The sequence below is a fragment of the Trichoplusia ni genome, chromosome 23 (genome assembly GCF_003590095.1).
Source record: "Trichoplusia ni isolate ovarian cell line Hi5 chromosome 23, tn1, whole genome shotgun sequence".
NCBI lineage: Eukaryota > Metazoa > Arthropoda > Insecta > Lepidoptera > Noctuidae > Trichoplusia > Trichoplusia ni.
Genome location: NC_039500.1, coordinates 4,616,795 through 4,637,605, shown reverse-complemented (window position 1 = coordinate 4,637,605; position 20,811 = coordinate 4,616,795). Strand labels below are relative to the sequence as shown.

The window sequence follows — 20,811 nt, the reverse complement described above, 5'->3', positions numbered from 1 at the left end:
CCAACTAACGTCTCAGAGTTGAAGTCTTTTCTCGGTATGGTTAATTTCTATGGAAAATTCATTAAGAATTTGAGTACTCATATTACACCACTTTACGAATTACTTAAGAAAGGTAAACATTGGCAATGGACTAAAACACATAGATATGTGTTCAATAAAATTAAACAACTTCTATGTAGTACTGAAGTATTGACACACTTTGACATATCGCTGGAGAGCATAGTAACATGCGACGCGAGCGCACGCGGGCTGGGGGCCGTGCTGGCACAGCGCGCGTCTGACGGCAGCGAGCGGGTTGTGGCGTACGCATCGCGGGCGCTCACTGCCGCGGAGTTACACTACAGCCAGATACATAAAGAAGCCTTGGCTATAATTTTCGCGGTAGACAAGTTTCATCAGTATCTTTATGGCAGAAAGTTTACACTACGTACAGATCATAAACCGCTGGTCACAATTTTTGGGCCCCATGCAGGAATACCGAACACGGCGGCGAGTCGTTTACAGCGGTGGGCCATTAAACTATCAGCTTACGATTTTAATATAGAGTACATTCGATCAGATAAAAACACGGCAGATATTTTGTCTAGGTTAATTAGCACTCATAAAGAAGGGGTTATTAGTGAAGAATTAGACACACCTGAACAAACGTATTTACACTTTGCCGCGGAAGCATTGTTATTAGATTATCAAACGTTAAAAAAAGAAACCGTTTCGGATAGTGTATTGAGCAGAGTAGCCAGATATATAAACGATGGCTGGCCGGTCGAGGTCGAAATGAAAGAATTAAAACCATATTTTAACCGTAGAAAGGAATTATATATTGAGCTAGGGTGTGTAATGTGGGGACATAGGCTAGTAATTCCTAGTACGTGTAGGAATAAAGTGATCGCTGAGCTTCATGAGAGTCACATGGGCATAGTCAAAACTAAATCGTTAGCGCGAAGTTACGTATGGTGGCCGGGAATAGACGAGGCACTAGAGACAGCATGTTGCAGCTGCACCGTGTGCGCTGAAGTGGCGGACGCACCACCTGCGCATGCGCCCCGCGCCTGGCCGTGGCCAGATCGACCGTGGACCAGGATACACGTAGACTTCTTAGGACCGGTAGCCGGTCTTACTTATCTAGTGGTAGTCGATGCACATTCAAAGTGGATTGAAGCTATTAGAATGCTGAGCACCACATCGCAAGCGGTAATAAAAGAATTACGAGAGATGTGGGCGAGATTTGGGTTACCTAAACAATTGGTTAGTGATAATGGCCCTCCGTTTTTCAGTGGAGAATTTCAGCAATTCTTAAATAATAATGGTATAGAACATATATTTTCGGCACCTTATCACCCAGCTTCTAATGGGGCAGCGGAAAACGCTGTTAAAATTTGTAAAAAGAGCATTAAAAAGGCGATTAAATCGAAATCCGACGTACACTCCACATTGTGTCGTTTTCTGCTGGCGTACAGAAACACACCACACTATACAACCGGGGAAAGCCCCGCCAAGATGTTATTAGGGCGCAACTTGCGCATGCGGTTAGATTGTTTGAAACCAGACCAGAAGGCACTTATTAGAGCTCGCCAAGAGACAGTAGAAGCTACATCGAGTGGCGTCACAAGACAGTTTAATCCGGGGGACCTTGTATGGTTCAGAGAATACCGTAGCTCAAACAAGTGGTCTGCAGGGACTGTTATAGAGAAAACAGGTAGTACAGATTATAATGTTAAATCTATCCACGGCACTGAGGTGCATAGACACATTGACCAACTAAAACCAAGAGTGATAAATAGGACAGCTAGGCTAGTAGATGCAAACTTTAGGAACTTTCAACCAGTTCAGCCTGTTAAGAGCTCTCGCTCTTCTCTCGTGTTTCCTTCGGACAATAATCGAGCGCCGAACACAGAACCGGACCGGACAAACGGAACCAGCTTGACGAAAGCATTGGTCGAGGAAACATCCCGCACGCAAACAGACGGAAGTGATTTGGTTACAAGTGAACCCTTGTCAACGTCAAGTGTACCTTTAAATATGCCCAAGGTGCAGGAGACGGGTAGTCCTAGGGTTCCTATTACTCGGGATATACGAACTAGTAATCGTACACGCAAACCGGTTAAGAGATATGGGTTTGATGATGATTGAAGTAAGAAAATATATTATAAGATTGTTAAGATTATTATTGATATGTTGTTTAATATAATTTAGTAAGTAAGTTTATCTGTAATAATTAAGGGTGGAGGTGTTACATATGATTATAAATATTTGTGTTGTCTGTGGTTAAGTGAGGAGCGACGCGCCAGATTTGGAATGGCGGCAATTGAAAATAGAAGCTTGAACTATGCAAACGTCTATTATTTATCACTTATAAAATATAAAATTAAATTAATTACAATTTTAATTAACGATTAACTAAAGACGCGACAGGCTTAAATATCTGACAATTCATATTATTAGAAATGTTCTAATTGAAAAGGATTTACACCTATAAGTATTCTAATTGGACATGGATGAATAATATAATGGAAAATATTGAAAAAAGTAGTTTTCCACATTACTTTAAAAGTGCAAGAATCCTAACTAGCCTTGCGTAAGTACACTATGCGAATCATATTTTGCATACGTGAAGCCATTTTACTTCTACCTTTATTGCATGTATGAGCACATATTAGGTTGGCTAAATTATAAGATGACTTTCAAGCTCATCTCAAGCAACTAAACGCTATGGCATAATGCAGATATAATATACATATGCAAAACGCTAATGCAGATATAATAAGTATATGTAGGTGCTAGTCTAGTCCGCAGAGTAATTTCAATTTACAAATTTCTTACGATCTAAAACTATTGCGGTGACTGAAACAGTTTGTAGATATTTTGCGGCGTTCTAATACACAAATATTATTTCTATACAAAACATATTGGTATATTTTCTAAATTTTTTTCTATGGGTCTAAGCGTGTCGGATTGTCAGATGCTTGTCAAGCGCATAGCGGCACTTTGTAACGCGATGCGGCGTGACACGACACGCCCCCGACGTCGGCCACTGTCGGTGGCGCCTAGAGGTCAAACGATCTCCCTACTATTCATAATAACCCCAGTTTTTACTCCAGTTTTTGGCCATGTTTGTTAATTCAATCACGCCTCTACGCATGAACGGTTCATATAATGTGCATGCATATCTCGGTTCTTAATCCTTACTGCAAACTGCAGACTACTTAAAATGGATTTAATTTATTTTTTTCTAGAATTCTTGCAGATATTGTGGACAAGATTTTGAAAGAACCTTGAAGATATGCTTAAGATCTTTGTATCTACGTGTAATTACAAGGTGTTAATATTCGGAGGGCATGCGTACTTATATAGCATGAACTTAGAAACTTATCATTTTAGAAGAGTTCTTACACTGTTTACAACAGTAAAAATAATATTTCCAAATCTAGTTATGCGATACTCATACCTAGATACTAACAAATCTCGTTTTGCTGCACCAGCCTAGCTTAAACGTGTTAAATGACTATGATAAACACGATTAGAAATAATCAAATAATTATTTACAAATAAAAAATATTAAAGTTTAAAAAAAGTTTAGTGAAGTTTATTTTATGAAAGTTAGATGTTAAGATAATATACAACAATTAAATGTTTTGACAAATCTGACAAAAATAATAATTTCGACCTAGATAACATTTACTATAATTAGAAGAGTAAAAATTTTGTAAGTCGGTTTTATGAATTAATTTTATCAATATTAATACATATACCTATCTACTAATATTAAACAGCATACGTGTAAAATTTCGTAGTTGGTTCAGTTTAGTCGGCGGACGACGCCATCTAGTATCAAGTGGTAGAAGTCATATGACTCATGCATTCGTAACAATGGCGAGTCATTCCTACTCGACGATAGATGTCATTGGCAGTACCAAAATGTTGTTTTGGAGAGATTTAATTATTTCACAATAATTATAAGTTAATTTGGTGTATTTTCGATATGATTGTGCAAGGTTAGTTATCGGTGGTATCCACGCGGCCGCCACTGTACCTGTGACTCGACTGCGAGTGACCAACGATCTGGTGCTATCATTGCTGTTGATTACAATTATTTACCAAAAGCCTTTTTGCGCACGGCACTAAACAATTTAGTGCCGGGTGAACAACACTTAAGGAGAAGATATTTGGATAGTTTTCAGAAGTTATGAAACTTTTGTTTGGGGAACTTTAGTTACCATTTCTTAAAACGATTTAGATCTACTTAACGGCGCTTAGTTTCGTTGACTTACCTACACAATTTTTTTTCGGTAATAGTTTGTTAAATTACAACGGGGAAAAAACGAGTTACTAAAATTTGAGTGTGCCTTAATGTTAAAACATTGATTTATGGTGTTACTTAAATTAATGTTCAGTAAAAAACTTTCTTACTTTATAATCAAGTCAGTGCTTTCAAACTACTCTAATATCTCGTCTTTCCTAAGCTATTTCCACAGACTTTTCAGCCAGCCTTTTTTTGGAACAATAGCGCATCTCCTTAAATACGTTGCACGCGGCACCACTCAAATTCTTTATCAGCAGCTTTAATATCAATTATTATCATTGATAGAGTAGTTTAGGTGCGCGGGCGCCGGTCGCCACGGCAACCTGCACCCGCGTCACTATCGAATGTTAATCTTCTTCAGTAATGCCAATTGTAATCACGTTGACGTGATTGTTGAGAATTCAGAATGATTTTTAGAGGTTAAGTTGTCTAGGTACCTAACAGACTACCGATAGGATTATCCTGACTTAGTGTTGTCTACAGATATGGACGCTGTTGTGCACGCTGTATGTCGTGCATGCAATCTTTCAAGATTGTCGTATATTTTGCAGTGGAGTAAACACAACATTACACGAGCTACTACAGTCCTGTGAAGAGGGTCCTCACCGGGAGTGCCTGCACTCGACAGTCCTCGCCGTGTTGTACTATCTGCATCTATCTGATAGGCGGAGGTCGCTGCCCTCGGTCGTGACTTAGAACATACTCAGACCACGAAGCTGGCTAACAACTGATCTAACCTATTATCTAAACTGATGTACTTGGAGGAATGTTGTATAGAGTTAGTGCTTACAGAATATCTTAAATGAATTTTGTAATGATAGCATGTATATTAGTTGAGGGTGTAGATTCTATGTTACCTTAAATGACGAAAAAAGATCGCTGAAACTTTAAACACTTATTTGACTCGATATTAATTTTAGATGACGTTGGTTGCAGTCCCAGTTCATTATTAAAATTATTTAACCGAATAAATAATAGATATTAGAATAATTAGTCGTTGGTAAGCCTGCTTTGATTATTTCTCTTAAAAGTTGAGAAAAAGCTTTATCTAGCCCTATGAGCTTTGCCTGACAATAGGTTCTACACTATGATAAAAATAAAATTATATTTTATCCCAATATATTGGAACTATCCTAAACCAGTTTCTCAGGTCTTTACTAAGAGGTGCTGCGTGCACCGTCAACATTTGCACACGGCGGAGTCCCTCGCGGCTCGCACCAAGCTGTATGCGCACGCGCACTTCTTATAGATAACTTTGAAAGCGGTGATCCGTCTCCGTCTAGTTGGATTGTTAGCACATAATTATAATACTTAATAGTTTTTAAATAACTATGAAAGTGCGTTAATATTGTGATGAACACTTCAATGAATAAATCTAAATTTTTCTAATGATCTATTCTAATATTATTTTGAAAAGCAGTGATGTTTTTAATTAGTATCATAATGTGCAATGTTTACGAAAGTGTATTGGTGCTTTTTTAGTGTTTGTGTATAGTTTAAGGAAATGCCTGTTGGATTTAAAATGCGTTCAGGAGTTGGTGTGTCAAACCATAATGGTGGGTATGTACATGTAGGTATAATTTAATATTATTTTATTTTAGAAGTGTTGACCTTTTAATTTCAGTAATTAACTGGGTAAAAAATAACATATAATTTCCAATTTTAACTCATTTTACATTGTTTTTGATGCAAAACTGCATCGTTACAAAATATTATCAACAGGTACGTTAACCCAATAACTCATAACAAGAAAGTAATTAAAACATGCAGATTATACAAAGAGTACCTATTACAATATGAATAACAAACAACAGATAAACTGTTTTAATTAATTCAATAATCACTTGTAGGTAATTCTAGTCATTCTGAATTTTTGCGTAATTGAAAAAAAAACACAATATCACCTGATTCGCAAACAGAGATTATTGAATACCTTTACAAATAGATAATCGGTAGATACTCACAGATATTAATAAACTAATATGACTTAACAATAGTCGAAAACAATCGTTATCCATGAAGATAAAAAGAAACTAGGGTTTACCGTTACCCCTGAACAGGCACGTTGTATTTGTGGGAGAAAGATGTCGCTCTACATGCGGTAGAGCAGTATCTTGCTTTCACAAATGCGTGTGTTATTTTCTCGTTAGAGTTCCGAACCCTGTTACCGAGACTCCGCTGTCCGTCCGCCTGTACGTTACCAGCCTATACCTCGTGAATCGGATAGTTGGAATTCACCTATGTTGTCTTTCTGTTGCAGTCATAAAAATATACTAAAATAAAAATCGAGGTTAAGCAACGGTCATACATTCGTTGTTGCGTGACAAACAAACACCACAACTGGTACCTACAAATAATTTGTCACACACTTATCCTTAACGTATTGTACAGAACCCTCGGTGAGAGTGCGACTCAAACTTGACCAGTTTTATTTAAGGTAGGCTACATGAATACTGCACCTTAAACTTTTCCAAAACGTATAAATAAGGAATCTGTTCTTAGCTATTATGAGCCATTTCATTGTATCCATCATGGCTGCAGAGTTTATTGATTGATAACGCTATCACAGCATATTGAATTTGCATAACGAGTGCATTCAGTCATCCACAGCACGGCTATTATACGAAGCATTCAGATTTACACAAGAGACCGTTTATCATTTATTTTTAATTAAATTGCTATTAAGATAAATGTTAAGGATTGGTATTTGTAGCTCTCAATGACATTTTGTTAAGATAGAGATGTTCGGTCACGTGTACTTCGGTTCAATACTTGAGGGATGACTAAGTGATCTACAGAAAAACATAAAATAATAAAATAAAATATAATAAAAATAATTTACTGAATTACAGCCTCATGACAGAAGGACGAAGACAGACAGATAGCTACGACTTAATAATAGTATTCCGTTTAAAACATTTGTTTTAGAAACCCTAAAATTACAAGTAAAAAAATGTATTCAAGTCTAATCCTGAGCAAAATTTTCCCATGGACATGAGTCTTCTTCACTTTCTAAGGAAATGTAGAGACTGATACATTTTAGAAGGTCTAGTAGGAAAGGGTAGTTCTTTATATCTATGTAATATCGGCATAATAGGTTAGTAGGTAAAGTAAGTAGGATTGATCCGTGGTCGAGTGGCGTACGCACCGGTTTCAAGGTGTCGCTAGCTCTGAGGTCCCAGGTTCGAGCCCCGGTCGGGTCAATGTAAAAATTAACATTTCTTCATTGTCTCGGGTCTGGGTGTTTGTGGTACCTTCGTTGTATCTGAATTCCATAACACAAGTGCTTCAGCAACTTACTTTGGGTTCAGAACAATGAATGTGATGTTGTCCGCATTTATTTATTTATTTATATGACAATGTTGCAATGTTTGTTTTTCATGTTATCACATACTTGAGGGTTGTGGTCAGGCTTGGAGTTGTGTTAGCGTAGGAGTTTATCAAGGCTACAAAGTTAACAACAGTCAGAAACCTATAGAGACCTCATTACCTACTGACGAGTGTATATGGAACATTTAAGTTATAATTATAGTTAGATATAACCTGCATCAGTTCATTCAACGTTACGATCCAAGTTTTTCGTAAATATCTTATAAGGCTCTTTTGCTAAAACTCTACATAAAGTTGCTTTCTAGAAAAAACGACTGCCGTTCGTCAATAATAACACAAATCCTGCAGTTGTCATCTGGTATTGCGTATTTTGGTACTCTGGTCATCGAACTCTGATCCATGACGCAGCCGACTCTACAGCCACTGGGCTACCGGGTCGATAGTCATGTAAGCATGTAGTTAGTGGTTTTACGACGTCCAGACAACATAACTCTTTGTTTACATATTTATATAAACCTGATTTATGGCTAACCGCTGTGTCTTGACTGAAAACATTAAATTTTACATTCGTTTACCCAACAGAGCTGTTTGTAAACCTTGTGTGTAGAGTTGGTTGTCCTGAGATTATAAATAATTATAATTAAATAAAGTTATTCAATTAATATGTTGTTACTAGGCTAATAGTCCGTGATTGACGAGCTAGGGAGCAAAGGACTTTGATATGACATATGTGAATAGGATGCGACCGCGCTTGATTGCTGGGAAAGGAATATGGGGAAAAATCGGTAAAGAGTCAGACTCGCCATGCTGAGGGTTCTATAGGACAAAGAAAAACAAGATAACAAGCGTGTCTTAACATCTTTATTTTTAGTATTTGTTTAACTATCACGTCACCACATAAAACCTGGCGACAGACTGACGCATATAGCGCGGTGCAATTTCCCTTTATAAGTATTAATGAGTAACTCTACATAGATAACTAGCGACATCTAGTTTAAAAAATTGAAAACGACAGTACAATCAGTTGACATAATATTCAAACCATAATTTTATTAACTATCAATTATTAAATTTGTTTATCTTTAGATTTCAATGATTATCTTTATTTTTTATAGTTTAAGCCAAAGTTTAAAGGTTCTTACGACCGCCTTGAAATAATAGGTGACCGGGTGACTGAGTCATTAAAGTAAATCACTAATTAACAGAATACCACAAGATACTTTATCTTTTTACCCGTGTATGAGTTCTTTTGTCGATAGAACAATATAACCAGTCCAAATCATGTATGTACATAAGGTGGCAGATGTTTTGCGTATCTGTATGGGTAGGTCTGTTATTTTTCGTTTTAATTCATATTTATTTAAAGAAAACGGTTGGTTCCTGGTTGATGAAGAAAACGTCTAATTACGAGAAGGCTGTAATAAATATATTGGTTAGTGATCTGTATTTTGGTATACCAATGACAGACGACGCAGGAAATCATCGTGGGGAAAACTGAAAAAAAAAATAGAAATATTACAATCTGAAATCGCTCGCAGTGAGCTAGCGTGGTGATCAATGCTCAAACCTTTCCCGTATGGAAAGAGGCCTGTGCCAAGCAGTAGAATATCCTGAGGCTGATATTTATTTAAAGACTTCAGTAAATACGTATTAAGATTTTTAGACTATTAATGACAAAAATAACAAAGCCTACAAATATCGATGTTTCACGGGTTTTTACTAGTCATTGCTATGCATAATACATAGTTATAATGGATAACGTGTACCGAGTTAGTATTACCGTCACGTCTGCTCGATAATACGAGCCTTGTTTTGGACTAGATTGGGCTCACAGCTGATATTTATTGTGTAATGTGACGTAATCAAATACCTAGTGATTTAATTCAAGTAATTATTATTAAAGTAGCACAGAGAGCCATGGAGCGCGCATTGCTAGGCATCAAACTCCAAGACCGAGTCCGTAATGTGGGTATCCAAAAACGAATCAAAGTTCGAGACGTCGGTGACACAATAATGAGGTTGAAGTGGACCTCGGCAGGCCACTTGGCCAGACGAAGTGACGGCAGGTGGACTAAGGCGGTGACAGAATGGTGGCCAACACAAGGCAAAAGAAGCGTCGGTCGTCCGGGAGCAAGATGGGTCGATGACATACTAAAGGTCTCGGGTCGAGTCTGGATGAGGCTAGCACAGGACCGCAGAAATTGGCACGAGAAAGGGGAGTCCTATGCCCAGCAGTGGGAGGATAAAGGCTGTGGATGATGATAATGATGAATTATTTTTTTTTTTCTATTTACGTAATCACGGAGATTCTCTTTTTATATGTCTTTTCTTCTAGTCGAGTGCACTCATATTTAAAGTGGATAAGGTTTAGAAGTGAAGTTAAAATGATTGGCCCCATATAGTAGTCTACTAGTGCTTGGCATGGCAAATAGACCTTGATTACATCTTGGTAGAGTCAACGATTCTTACAATTAATAGGCGTAACAGTCTCAAAATTCCGAAGACCTCTGCTTGCAATTACCTTGATGAAAGGGTTGATTTGATTATATATCTTATATGGCTATAAATTAGTCCAAAAATTGTTGAGATGCGGAACTTGAAATAGAAGTAGGTACTGCTTTGGTTTGCAAATACCATTTCGGTAATGCACGTATTTATAAACTCATTACAATTGTTGATTGGGGTTTTTCTGTCTGGCATAGTTATTTATTGAAATGTTCGTTTAGCAGTGATTTCATGGTCACGGGTGGTCTGCCTAGTATTGGAGTAAACATATTGGGAACACTTTATTCTCTATGCGGTTAGAATTAAGTAGAGCTGTGGACGCAGAGAGAATCATGAGAAGATTCAAGACACGTACTAATATGTAGTATCAGAGCAAAATACACTATGACTAAATGCTTTAAAATAATATGAAACTATGTTAATAAGTTTAAAAGACATGCTATTTATTCACAAATTACTGTGCGAGATATTAACAAATTATGTAATAAAATAAAAGACAGCTACGTATTTTAGTGATAATCAATTAATCTATTAAAACACGGGTTTTCCTTATAGCACTGTATTATAACCACAACAGCGAGCGAATGAAAAGAAAAACGAATCACAAGCTATCGAATCTGATACACAAATGTGATTACTAAAATGTCCTTAATTAATACATAATGAAGTGACAATGACTTCATTTATAAGTCGACCGCGGAGCAGTATCAATGTAACGCTTGGTTGACAGAGATATGCGCTTGCTAGATATAGCTCCACAGAGTATTTATATGACTTACAGCAGGACCTGACAGTACCTCACGGGAATCTGAACGAAGTGGACGGTAGCTGGTATAAGGTAGGATTTTATAATATACGTACCGATATCTACCCTTAAGATTAACCAATAATTTACATTTGTATAAATGTGACGTAATATTTTTGTGACGAGTACAACTTGTTAATAAGATTTATTAATAAGATTTTTTTTTTTTTTGTTAATAAGAATTTTACCCGTAAATCTTTGATTTACGGGTAAAATTCTTAAATTTAAATTGTTAAAACAGTAAAAACAAAAGTAGAGTATCAAATATGATAAAGATTTTCACTTTAATAAGACAAACTATGTTTTTCGGAGTTCTTTGTTTACGGACTCAACGAATAAATACATTTACTGAACTAACAAATCGATGTTCATCATTCTTGCATTTTTTTATGAACGAAGAACTTATTAAGTCTGTTACTAAGTGATCCTGGTTATTCCCCGGTAATACTTATTGTTAATCTTATTATCCTTGAGTTGACTTTTTATTGCCATTGAATTTGATTACCTTCGAAAACTGCGCGTTCTTTTAATCTATTTCGGCGAACATAAATTAATTCATTATCAAGCCTCTTACTAATATGCTAATTAAATATTAAATATGTTCGACTATCCAATATAGAGAAGGTAATAAATGGTGTAAAAATTGTATAAAATCTACAGATGTTGATCTGAGAATTGATATACAAAGTAAATTGATATTAATTCTGTATTATCTTCATACAGGTATATATAATGAATATTTTATGAATGTATTGCTTTTTTTGAATAAGCTAAGTGTCAAATATTCGTCACAAAAGTTAGGTAATAAAAAAAGAGCAAGTCATAAAATAAAGACATTTTTCGGGTCATGATATAGTCTTTGACCTGTCTTTGTCTGGTAATGAACTTTAGTATCTTTCCAATCACACAAAGGCTCTACTTTAACCTGCTTACTTTTAAAATACTTCTTTGTTTGAAGTTTTCCTTTTCAAACTCACTGCATTATGTAACTCGATAAGAAATCGATTTGTATCGATATGGGCTATTTAGAATATTAACAACATCTGTTATATTTGGTATGCAGTCCAAGTGTTCTGGTGTGTTCGGGTGCGGCGTCATCATCAAAGTGTACGCCGATTGATCGATGTTCGTCTGCGCAGGAGTCGATAAAGTGCAAGAGTTATGATCGAAACTTGTTGAGACTGGTCAAGATATAGCCTAGAATAGCATAGGGTCATCTGATCCAGTCGCTAAAAGATATTAAAGATTATTGTTTTCATAACCTGTTTAGGTGTTCATAGCTTCGACTTAATTTATTTTAGGGACTCTACAAAATTAAGAGAGTCACAAAGATGAAATGATATAATATTATAATATGATCTAATAGAAAAGGAGTTCAATAAACCAAGCATACGTAACATATGATAATGACATACATATATAAAATCAAAACATAATAAATTAGGAATCGATGTAATAAATCCGCGTCTCGGTGACATAATCTATATACGCGTCTTCTGAACGTAACCCGTGCGTGACGTCACTTCCTGCTGCGGCTTTCGTTAGCATGCTGCGCGTGCGCCGGTGACATGTCAACAATGTCGCGCCCGCGGAGAATGTCGCTTATCAGGTTAACGGTGAAGAGTAACGGATGTTGTGGTTGTAGGGGGTTGACCAGACCTCGCCAGGTATGTCAGAATAATAAGACAGGGAATTTCATAATAATGAAATTTCACTCGCCTCCCGTACCGAGACTTTTTGAATTAGACAATTTAGACTTCGAGGTTTCTCTCTACAATTCAATAAGTGTTATTTGTATACAATGTACTTAGCTGCAGACTCCAAATATTATGTTAAGAGTTTCGAGGTTTCGAGGCACCTGCCGCCTGATTTGTTTCTACGGAAGACATCAGTAACCATAAGTGTGCTGGAGGAGTGCTTGATATAGGCGTGTATATCCACTGCTAGATGATGTTGTAATAAATATAACTGAACAGTTAATCAAACGTTGCGATATCGTTATCTTATCAATTGACCGTCAATCGGCGATCGGGATTCCCAAATATTGACCAGTTCAAGGTCAAACACTTGTCAGATAATGATCTCCATCCCTCGGGTGCTCGCGATGTACCGCGAAGTTGTGTGTCTGTGTGGTTGCATGTGCAATCAAGTGGCAAAGATAACGAGTTTGAGTGGTTGTGTCGTAACCGCGGCGAGTTGTGTGCGCTGCGCCCGCGCACAGCCCGCGCTCGGCCCGCGCCACTCTGCCGCCGCCGCCCGCCGCACGCGGTCGTTACCTCAGCTGTCAGCTGTCACGCTCCCTGTCGCGATCGCGAGTGAATATTGACAAACATTTGTTTAAAACACAGTTTTCTGTGACTCAAGGCCGAACTCTTTGATTGGAATACTCTTGTAAGTATTTGAATGTAAGAATTATGACCTAAACTAGTAGCTTATATAGATATTTTCGCGTCCTTGCAAAATAATTGGTCTTGTTATTTTGATAGTAAACAAAGTTTTATTGTGAGCGTTCTTTTGTTTCGGTAATCACTACATAATTAAGAGGGGAACCTAGAGGTAGATTGGCTACATCAGATAAGGATACGTTGTTGTCTTACGACCTTATAAATTTTGTCAGATTACCATAAATGTAATTAATACAAATCCATTATTTGCACATTTTAATTTCATATAACTATTTTTTACTGAAACTGGTCATTGTTTATATGATTATGCTAAAAGCCTTTGTTTGGCGGAACAAGCGATTTATATAACTTTATCGGTTTTAGTTATTTATGGTACACATGCCGCCATCAAGAAAACAATTTTATATTCCACCATAACTTTACTCTATTTACGATTCTTGTAAAATGAAGCACGAAGCTTGTCGATGCATTTCAAAATACACATCAATAGTAAATGTTGTTATATAAGATGAATTACACAAGGCAGCAGGCACTCATAGAAACTCACCAAATAAGTGAGTGGTTACGACGTGACCTTTACACTGCACTGTTAGCTAACTCGGAGTCGCCGGCGCACATACAACACCGGAACATACAAACATACACATAACAGACATTAAATAAGATAGATATCAAGATAGGACCATCCCATTGCTGGGGAAAGAGTCTGCGTGTATAGATAAGGATTTCTTGTTCGCCAGCACCTGCAATTTTTCCTGCGGGTAGCAACTTAAATTTATACCTTAAAGGTGCTTAAACTTAAAATAATAATGATATAACCCAAGTTTCGATAAAAGACGTAACGTCAATACAACGAAATTAACAAATTCAGACGACAGTCTAACATTATTAAATGATGTAACGGTTTACTCACGCGTATTTATCGGGGTAGCCCGACTAGTTTCGGACCCAACCGGAGTCCTTAAACATGAGCAGACGCGGCGGGATCGCGAGTCGAACTCAAAGAAAAAAAAAAAAAGACAGTCTAACTTCTAAACATTAACAATATTGTAGAGTTTTGGTTTCTAGAAGAAAAAAACCCTCCAAAAATAGTTTTAGTCTTATGATTGTCTTTCAGTATTGCATAAATCTGATTATGTTCACGGACTTTAGTTGCTGTGTGTACTTGCATTGTTTACATGTAGCGCTGAGATAATTGACTCTACCTTACAAGTTATTGAAGTTTTTTAAGTCGCTTTTCTTTTGTTTTTATTGGATTTAGGAACGGACAACTTTATCCGTTCATGTTATATTTATCAAGTAATCTATTTGACGTAAATAAGACATAAGCATCGTGTATACAATAAGGATATTTTATTTTCGTTCATCATTTTTCTTTAGATTTATACAGTTTGCTTCGACTGCTTCTTAAGATATTTCATTTTACCATCGGTACTGATTCGAAACCGTATAAAATATTACTAAGTAAATTCATTTTTAATATCCGAATTAATGTCACATTTAAAAAGTTAAACGGTCAAGTGCGAGTTGGAGTCTCGACATACATATAATATATACAAATTGGCCAAAAATTCATTCAATTCGGCAAATCGGTTGGATATTTTATAATGGTAATTATTATTGCACTACTGTTAGTATTCGTTTGTACAGCAGCAGCAGAAATACAAATTCTGTGAACATTTCAACTGTCCAGCTATCACGATTCATGAGACATAGTCTTTTGGGTACTCTTTGTAGAGTCATAATCCATTTTCTTCAACAAATAGCATATATGCAAATTTTCCTGTTTAAACCTAAGCCAGGGTCTAGGAGCACCAGCAACAACGTAACTGTATCGTAACAGTCCGCAACGCGTGCGTATCGTGAATGTATTTGTTTAACTAAACATCGCGTGCGCAGACTACATCCAAATACACGATGAACTGACATGAGCTAATAACGAGGCCAAATGCGATTTATTGAACTAGGTAATTAAGGCTCTACTTAGTTAATTATACTATTAAATGATTCTTTGTTCTATTTTGTATAAATTAGTCAAGTACTAATGCTACTTTTTCGTTCATGGCTATGAGATAACCGCTCTACTAAATTTTCTAATGCTCTTTTTTATAGAAGTTTTGTTATGACAATATTAAGACTTTTAGAGCCACTTCTGAGAGTAAAATAAATGTAATCTGTTAATAAGTAGGTGATGTGAGCTGCAGTAGGAAATATTGCGTCATAGCCCAGTTTTTCTTCCTTCCAAAAAATCTATATTTTAGGCATACGCGCTGGATTCGTGCAACTTTTTTTCATGTGACTTTACATCCTTGTAGGTAACAACCAAACCTGTTCACTGTTCGCATAAGGATAAAAAAATAATTATTGTCTCTTTAAGATTTTTATAGAAATCTACATGTTTTAAACAAAATCTTAGGTTATATAATATCTACCATAATTTTCTAACGACATATTCTTTCATAGTTTTTATAGACGTGAGAATATTTATGCGTAGAGATAAATACTTAACATAATTATTTGTTTATATTTTTATAAATGATAACGATACGCGTATATAAATGTGGTTGCTGTGAACATGTGTTTCAATAGAAGAATAATAGTGGCAACAGCTGTTATTGTACAAATAAATAATATTCGCAATACAATTTCAATCAAGAATTTACAAAAGATCAGTAAGTAATTAAATAGAATATCACAGGGTCCACCAATACGTATAAGAATGTTATGTATTATTATTAAAGGCCTTGCATACCGTCTACAATATTAAAGCAGCACTTAGGTTTAAATCGTGATGACAAATAAAAAACTAATCGAGTTAAGAAAAATGTCTAAAAAGAAGAACATCCAATCTCAACGGGTTTATTTATATATTTTTATTTATTTATTCTTAGAGAGACTTACAGACAAATAACAGTATATTAATATAGTCTAAATTAATATTAAGATTATCACATTGCTAATTACAAGTCCCTACACATTGAGTCACATTTCCTCCATTTGAATCAATAATTTTGTAACGTTTAGGTTTCATTAAAATAAAATTATTCCGCTAAACATTTCATTTCGAGTAATCACGTATTCAGACCGGTCATCTCTATACATTCTGTTCTTTAGTGCCATGTAATAAATATGTAGTCTATTATTAACATTCACTGAGAAAACTCAGACAATATTATAAAGAAAACACGATCCTTACTTATTGTAATACGGAATTGTTGTTTTAATAATGTAATCTTATGATAATATTAAATAGTTTCCCATAGTCGTGATAACGCCGTCTCATCGAACACTTCTTACAAACATTACCTAGGTAAGTATAATTATTATAACTTACTGCAAGGGATCTCAGCATTGTGTCTCTCAAAAAAATGTCGTGGTGGCCTTGAGGTTGTATGCATGGATGGTGCAGGTTCGATGCAACGCAGGCATAGGTACCAATCTAAATTTTCAAATTATATGCACTTTGTTAATTACAAAGTGCACTTTGTTAATTAATTACAAACGTGTCTAAGACACTACTGACACAGGTGAAATAAAAAATCGTGAGGAAACCTAGATTCACAGATACACAGTGAGCTGGCGTGGTTTTCAAAACTCAACCGTCCCCTTAACCCCAAATAGGAAGAGCTCTGTGCCATTTCCTAAAGTTTGTTTGTTTTGCCAAAATTATAGTGTAGTTTTTACATAAATAGCTAAATATTCAGTATCTTTGAGATTAATTATTGATTGTTTGCAGCAACATACCTTAACTTCGAACCATGGCTTGATAACAACAGCATAACGCAACGATTTCAGATTAAATGTCATTATAAAACAGTAATTATTAGATCAGTTAATTAACGTAAGTAGTGTTTACTATAAGAGAGATTATTTGACACTTGAGGCATCATTATCTCTTGTTATCAAAATTAATTTGCAAACAACAATGAAAGCTACTGAGTCTTGCACAATTAGATATTCGTCATATTTTCCTTTCAAATATCCAAAACTAGCTGTTGCCCGCGACTTTGTCCGCGTGGTTAGAAGATATTAGTTAGGAATTTTTGAATAGAATCCCTCGAAAACGAATATTTTTCTATTGTATCTTCGCTCCTATTAGTCGCAACGTGATGATATATAAGCCTAAAACCTTCCTCGGTGAATGGCCTTTTTCGGCTTGAACCAGTAGTTCCTGAGATGAAAATTTTAATTAATAATTTTAATTATTTTAAATATAAAAAATTAAAATTCCTGCGTTCAAACAAACATACAAATTCTTCAGCTTTATATATTAGTATACATAGATTTTCCTTCCTTGGTCTATTAGGGTTCATATAAAAAGTGTAACAAAGTTCTGAGAGTATAAGTGCAGATATCCGCGATGACGTCACTAATCTGTGGCACGAAGACGGCCGAGCGCGGCCGAGCTCAATCGGGACTCTTTATTGTTTTAAATTAAACGAAATCGGGACACAGCCATCATAGGAACCGACGGTGACTGGAACAACGACCGTCCAGATTTATAATGAAATAAATCTCTGACTTATAGCACAGTATTATACACACAACTCAACAACAAAATATATTTTTTAAATTATTAAAGGAAATGTGACACTTCACATTGTCTTCACTTCACTTTTATCAAACTCTAAAGTGTTATCACCAAGCACGCTAAAACGGCTGAAACAACCAAACAGGATGTAGAGACCTATTACACTTGTCTTGTTAGATTTCTTGAGGAGTATATGAAGTTTTTGCAATCGACTTTTGTAGTCAGATTGATTCAGTCTCCTGCACAAAGGTATTTAATCCTTGTGTCGCGGGAGGTTCCACAGACATACAATTCACATGCACTAGAACACCCTATTCACAACTATTCAGTTATTAACTCGCTTGCCATTTCTTACCGTTATCATTAGATTTTCAGATAATAACACGTTTAACTATTCAAACTTTAATACACTGTTGTTACTTAGGAATGTTCTAAATAATTGACTCTTAAGTAACGGTGGATAACGAACAGGGTGAACTAAGAGTTGACCAACAAACATACGTACTTAGCTGAATACTGTTGGACGGACTGTCCCTCGAGTGACCTCATCTCGCAATCGAACTGGTTCCACAACGAGATCGTTTAATACGTAATTGTGGTGATAAATTGGTTTCTGATTTCGTTTTCAAAGTCAGTTTTAAATATAATATGACGACCTCCGTGGTCGAGTGGCGTACGCACCGGTTTCAAGGTGTCGCTAGCTCTGAGGTCCCCCCGCCGTGGGACAGTTATCCCCACGGGGGCAGTTCCTGGACTGCTATCGGGCGCGTCCCCAGGTGGTGGATAGGGGCATGCTGCATAGTGCAGTACCGGGTTTAACCCGGCGCGAACCAAAACCGGGGGTCTTGGGCGTACCGCTACGTCCCATCATGGGGCGGGCAAACGGCCAGTGTCTTCCTTCCTTTCCTTTTCTTCCTTCCCATCCTTAAAGGGCAGATTGCTCTATCCCTAACTAATCCTACCCACAAGTTCCATTTTCTGTGTCCGGTGGAGCAAACCACCTGCAAAAACCGAGGGGAGTCTACCACTTGTTTTAAGAGTCAGACGGCCATGAGAAAGGCAATCGATTTAGATTGCGGCTCGCTGGCGCCTCGGAAATAGTCCGGGTAGTGGCAGCGGGCGGGCTGCTGTGAAGGGGGCGGCGGGTCCGAAGAGCACTCACCCTGCCTTCGGTCACGACCTTACTAAGGTCACCGCCGGCCAACCCGTAAACCTCCAACGATAGGTCGGGTGGACCTTACGGAGGAACGGGGGTCTTACCTTAATCGGTTGGGCCGCGAGGAAGGAAACCTCTGAAAAAACCTCTAATCCCAAGCTGCGAAGCACGGCGAGGGGATGAATGGCTGGAGGGAATCCAGTCACTAGTGCCAATCCCCGACGAGGTACCAGCCGACACCTCGAAGGGTAACACTAGGCTTTTCCCGGGTACAGGGAGCGCTGCCCGGGAAGGACATTTATTTCTCCTGTACTCGTGGGATCACTATGGATGATTTATATAAAAACAAAAAGATTGTTGTGGGTGACGATGACGTTGTGTCCGATTCATCGGACGGGGTGGATATGCTCAGCATATCGAGTGGGAGTCGGAAATGTCTGTCGACTAAATACTGGCGACAGACAAAGAAACGCAAGGCAGAGGGTGAGCCCAGTTTTTGGGCATCGAGTGGGGACGAGTCCGGAGCGATTGAGTCTTCTCCAAGGAGAAGCCAAAAGGCGGGCCATTCTGATGGGAATGAGAGCACCGGTGCCAAGCGGTCCTCATTCTTAGTCATGCCGCAGGGATCTGCGGAGGAAGAGAAGATAGCCTTGAAGAAAAGAGGATCAAAGCTCTCTCGATCGTCACTTTCGAAATCGATCATTGAACAGATGACCGGCGGTGACATAGAGCAGAGAGTCCAGGAAGTCGTGACTTCTATAAATTCCGTGTCGAAGGGGCTAAAAGGTACAAGTCAGAGAGCCTTAAAGGACGTGGCAGCCTTTATCGAAGACGTCACAAAGGCGCTTCTCCAGCGGTCGGCGACCGAGGAGACTAGCCGATTGCAGAAGGAAAATGAGCAGCTTAAAGCTCAGACTAACACCTTACGAGACGAAGTAAAGGAAATAAAGAAGGAGATGGCAAACCTTAGGCTTGAGAAAGCACGATTGCCGCCCAACAAGGACTCAGAGCTAGTGACTATACTAAAAGATGAGATCGCCAAAGTCTTAGCCCGAGTCTCATTCTTAGAAGGAAAAATCCTGCGACCTCCCTTGTCCATAAATGCAAAGGCAGCGCAGGAGCCACAGCAGGCCACCGCAACATATGCTTCAAAAGCGGCAAAGGTATTGCCAAAAAAGGCGAACCAATCGACCTCCAAGACGGCGGAGAAAATAACTCCGTCGACTCAAACGACACAGACAAAATTAGCCCAAACGCTCCTGCAGACTAACGAGGACTTTTTAGCTCCACAAAAACCCTCCCCCAATGAACTCAAGCATACTGAGGAAAAGTGGGAGATTGTGGAGAGAAAACGCAAGCGGCAGACTAAGGGTACAGAAATAAAGAGTAATCAAAAGTTAGACGAAAAGGAGAGAGCGCGCCTTAAAGCACCCAGCACGACGGCAGTTATTCTTACTTTGCAGCCAGAGGCTGTAAAAAAAGGATTAACGTATACGGACCTAATGACGGAGGCTAAGAAGCACATTAATCTGCAGGAGCTGGGAATCAGTGGCGTACGTCCCAAGACTACGGTTACAGGCGCTCGTTTGCTCGAAATTCCTGGAGCCGCTAGTGGAGAAAAAGCAAATGCTCTGGCTGATAAGCTCAGGGCCACTTTAAAGCCGGAAGATGTCCGCATTTTTAGACCGACCAGACGTGCTGAAATTCGACTCTTGGACCTAGATGACTCGGTCACCGTAGAAGAGATTATAACGGCTGTCGCCAAGAAGGGAGGTTGCC

The 20,811-nt window shown here is 37.8% G+C and overlaps 2 protein-coding genes across 5 annotated transcripts in view; both read left to right on the top strand.

Moving 5' to 3' along the window:
• On the top strand, positions 1-2,204 carry LOC113504830 (uncharacterized protein K02A2.6-like; the record flags this gene model as incomplete). Its single annotated transcript, XM_026887297.1, is given in 1 exon segment — positions 1-2,204. A coding segment is annotated over 1 exon segment (2,130 nt), but the record flags the coding sequence as incomplete, so codon positions are not given.
• Positions 2,205-5,730: 3,526 nt separating this feature from the next.
• The window catches only part of LOC113504703 (high affinity copper uptake protein 1-like), a 37,344-nt gene continuing 22,263 nt past the window's right edge, over positions 5,731-20,811 (top strand). Inside the window, exon 1 of one of the 4 annotated variants that reach the window (XM_026887106.1) lies at positions 5,731-5,864. The gene's annotated coding sequence lies outside the window, so the exon portion shown is untranslated. Of the gene's footprint in view, positions 5,871-10,870; positions 10,974-13,197; positions 13,332-20,811 lie in introns of those variants that run through there. The other 3 variants (XM_026887107.1, XM_026887104.1, XM_026887105.1) reach the window with 3 other exon arrangements.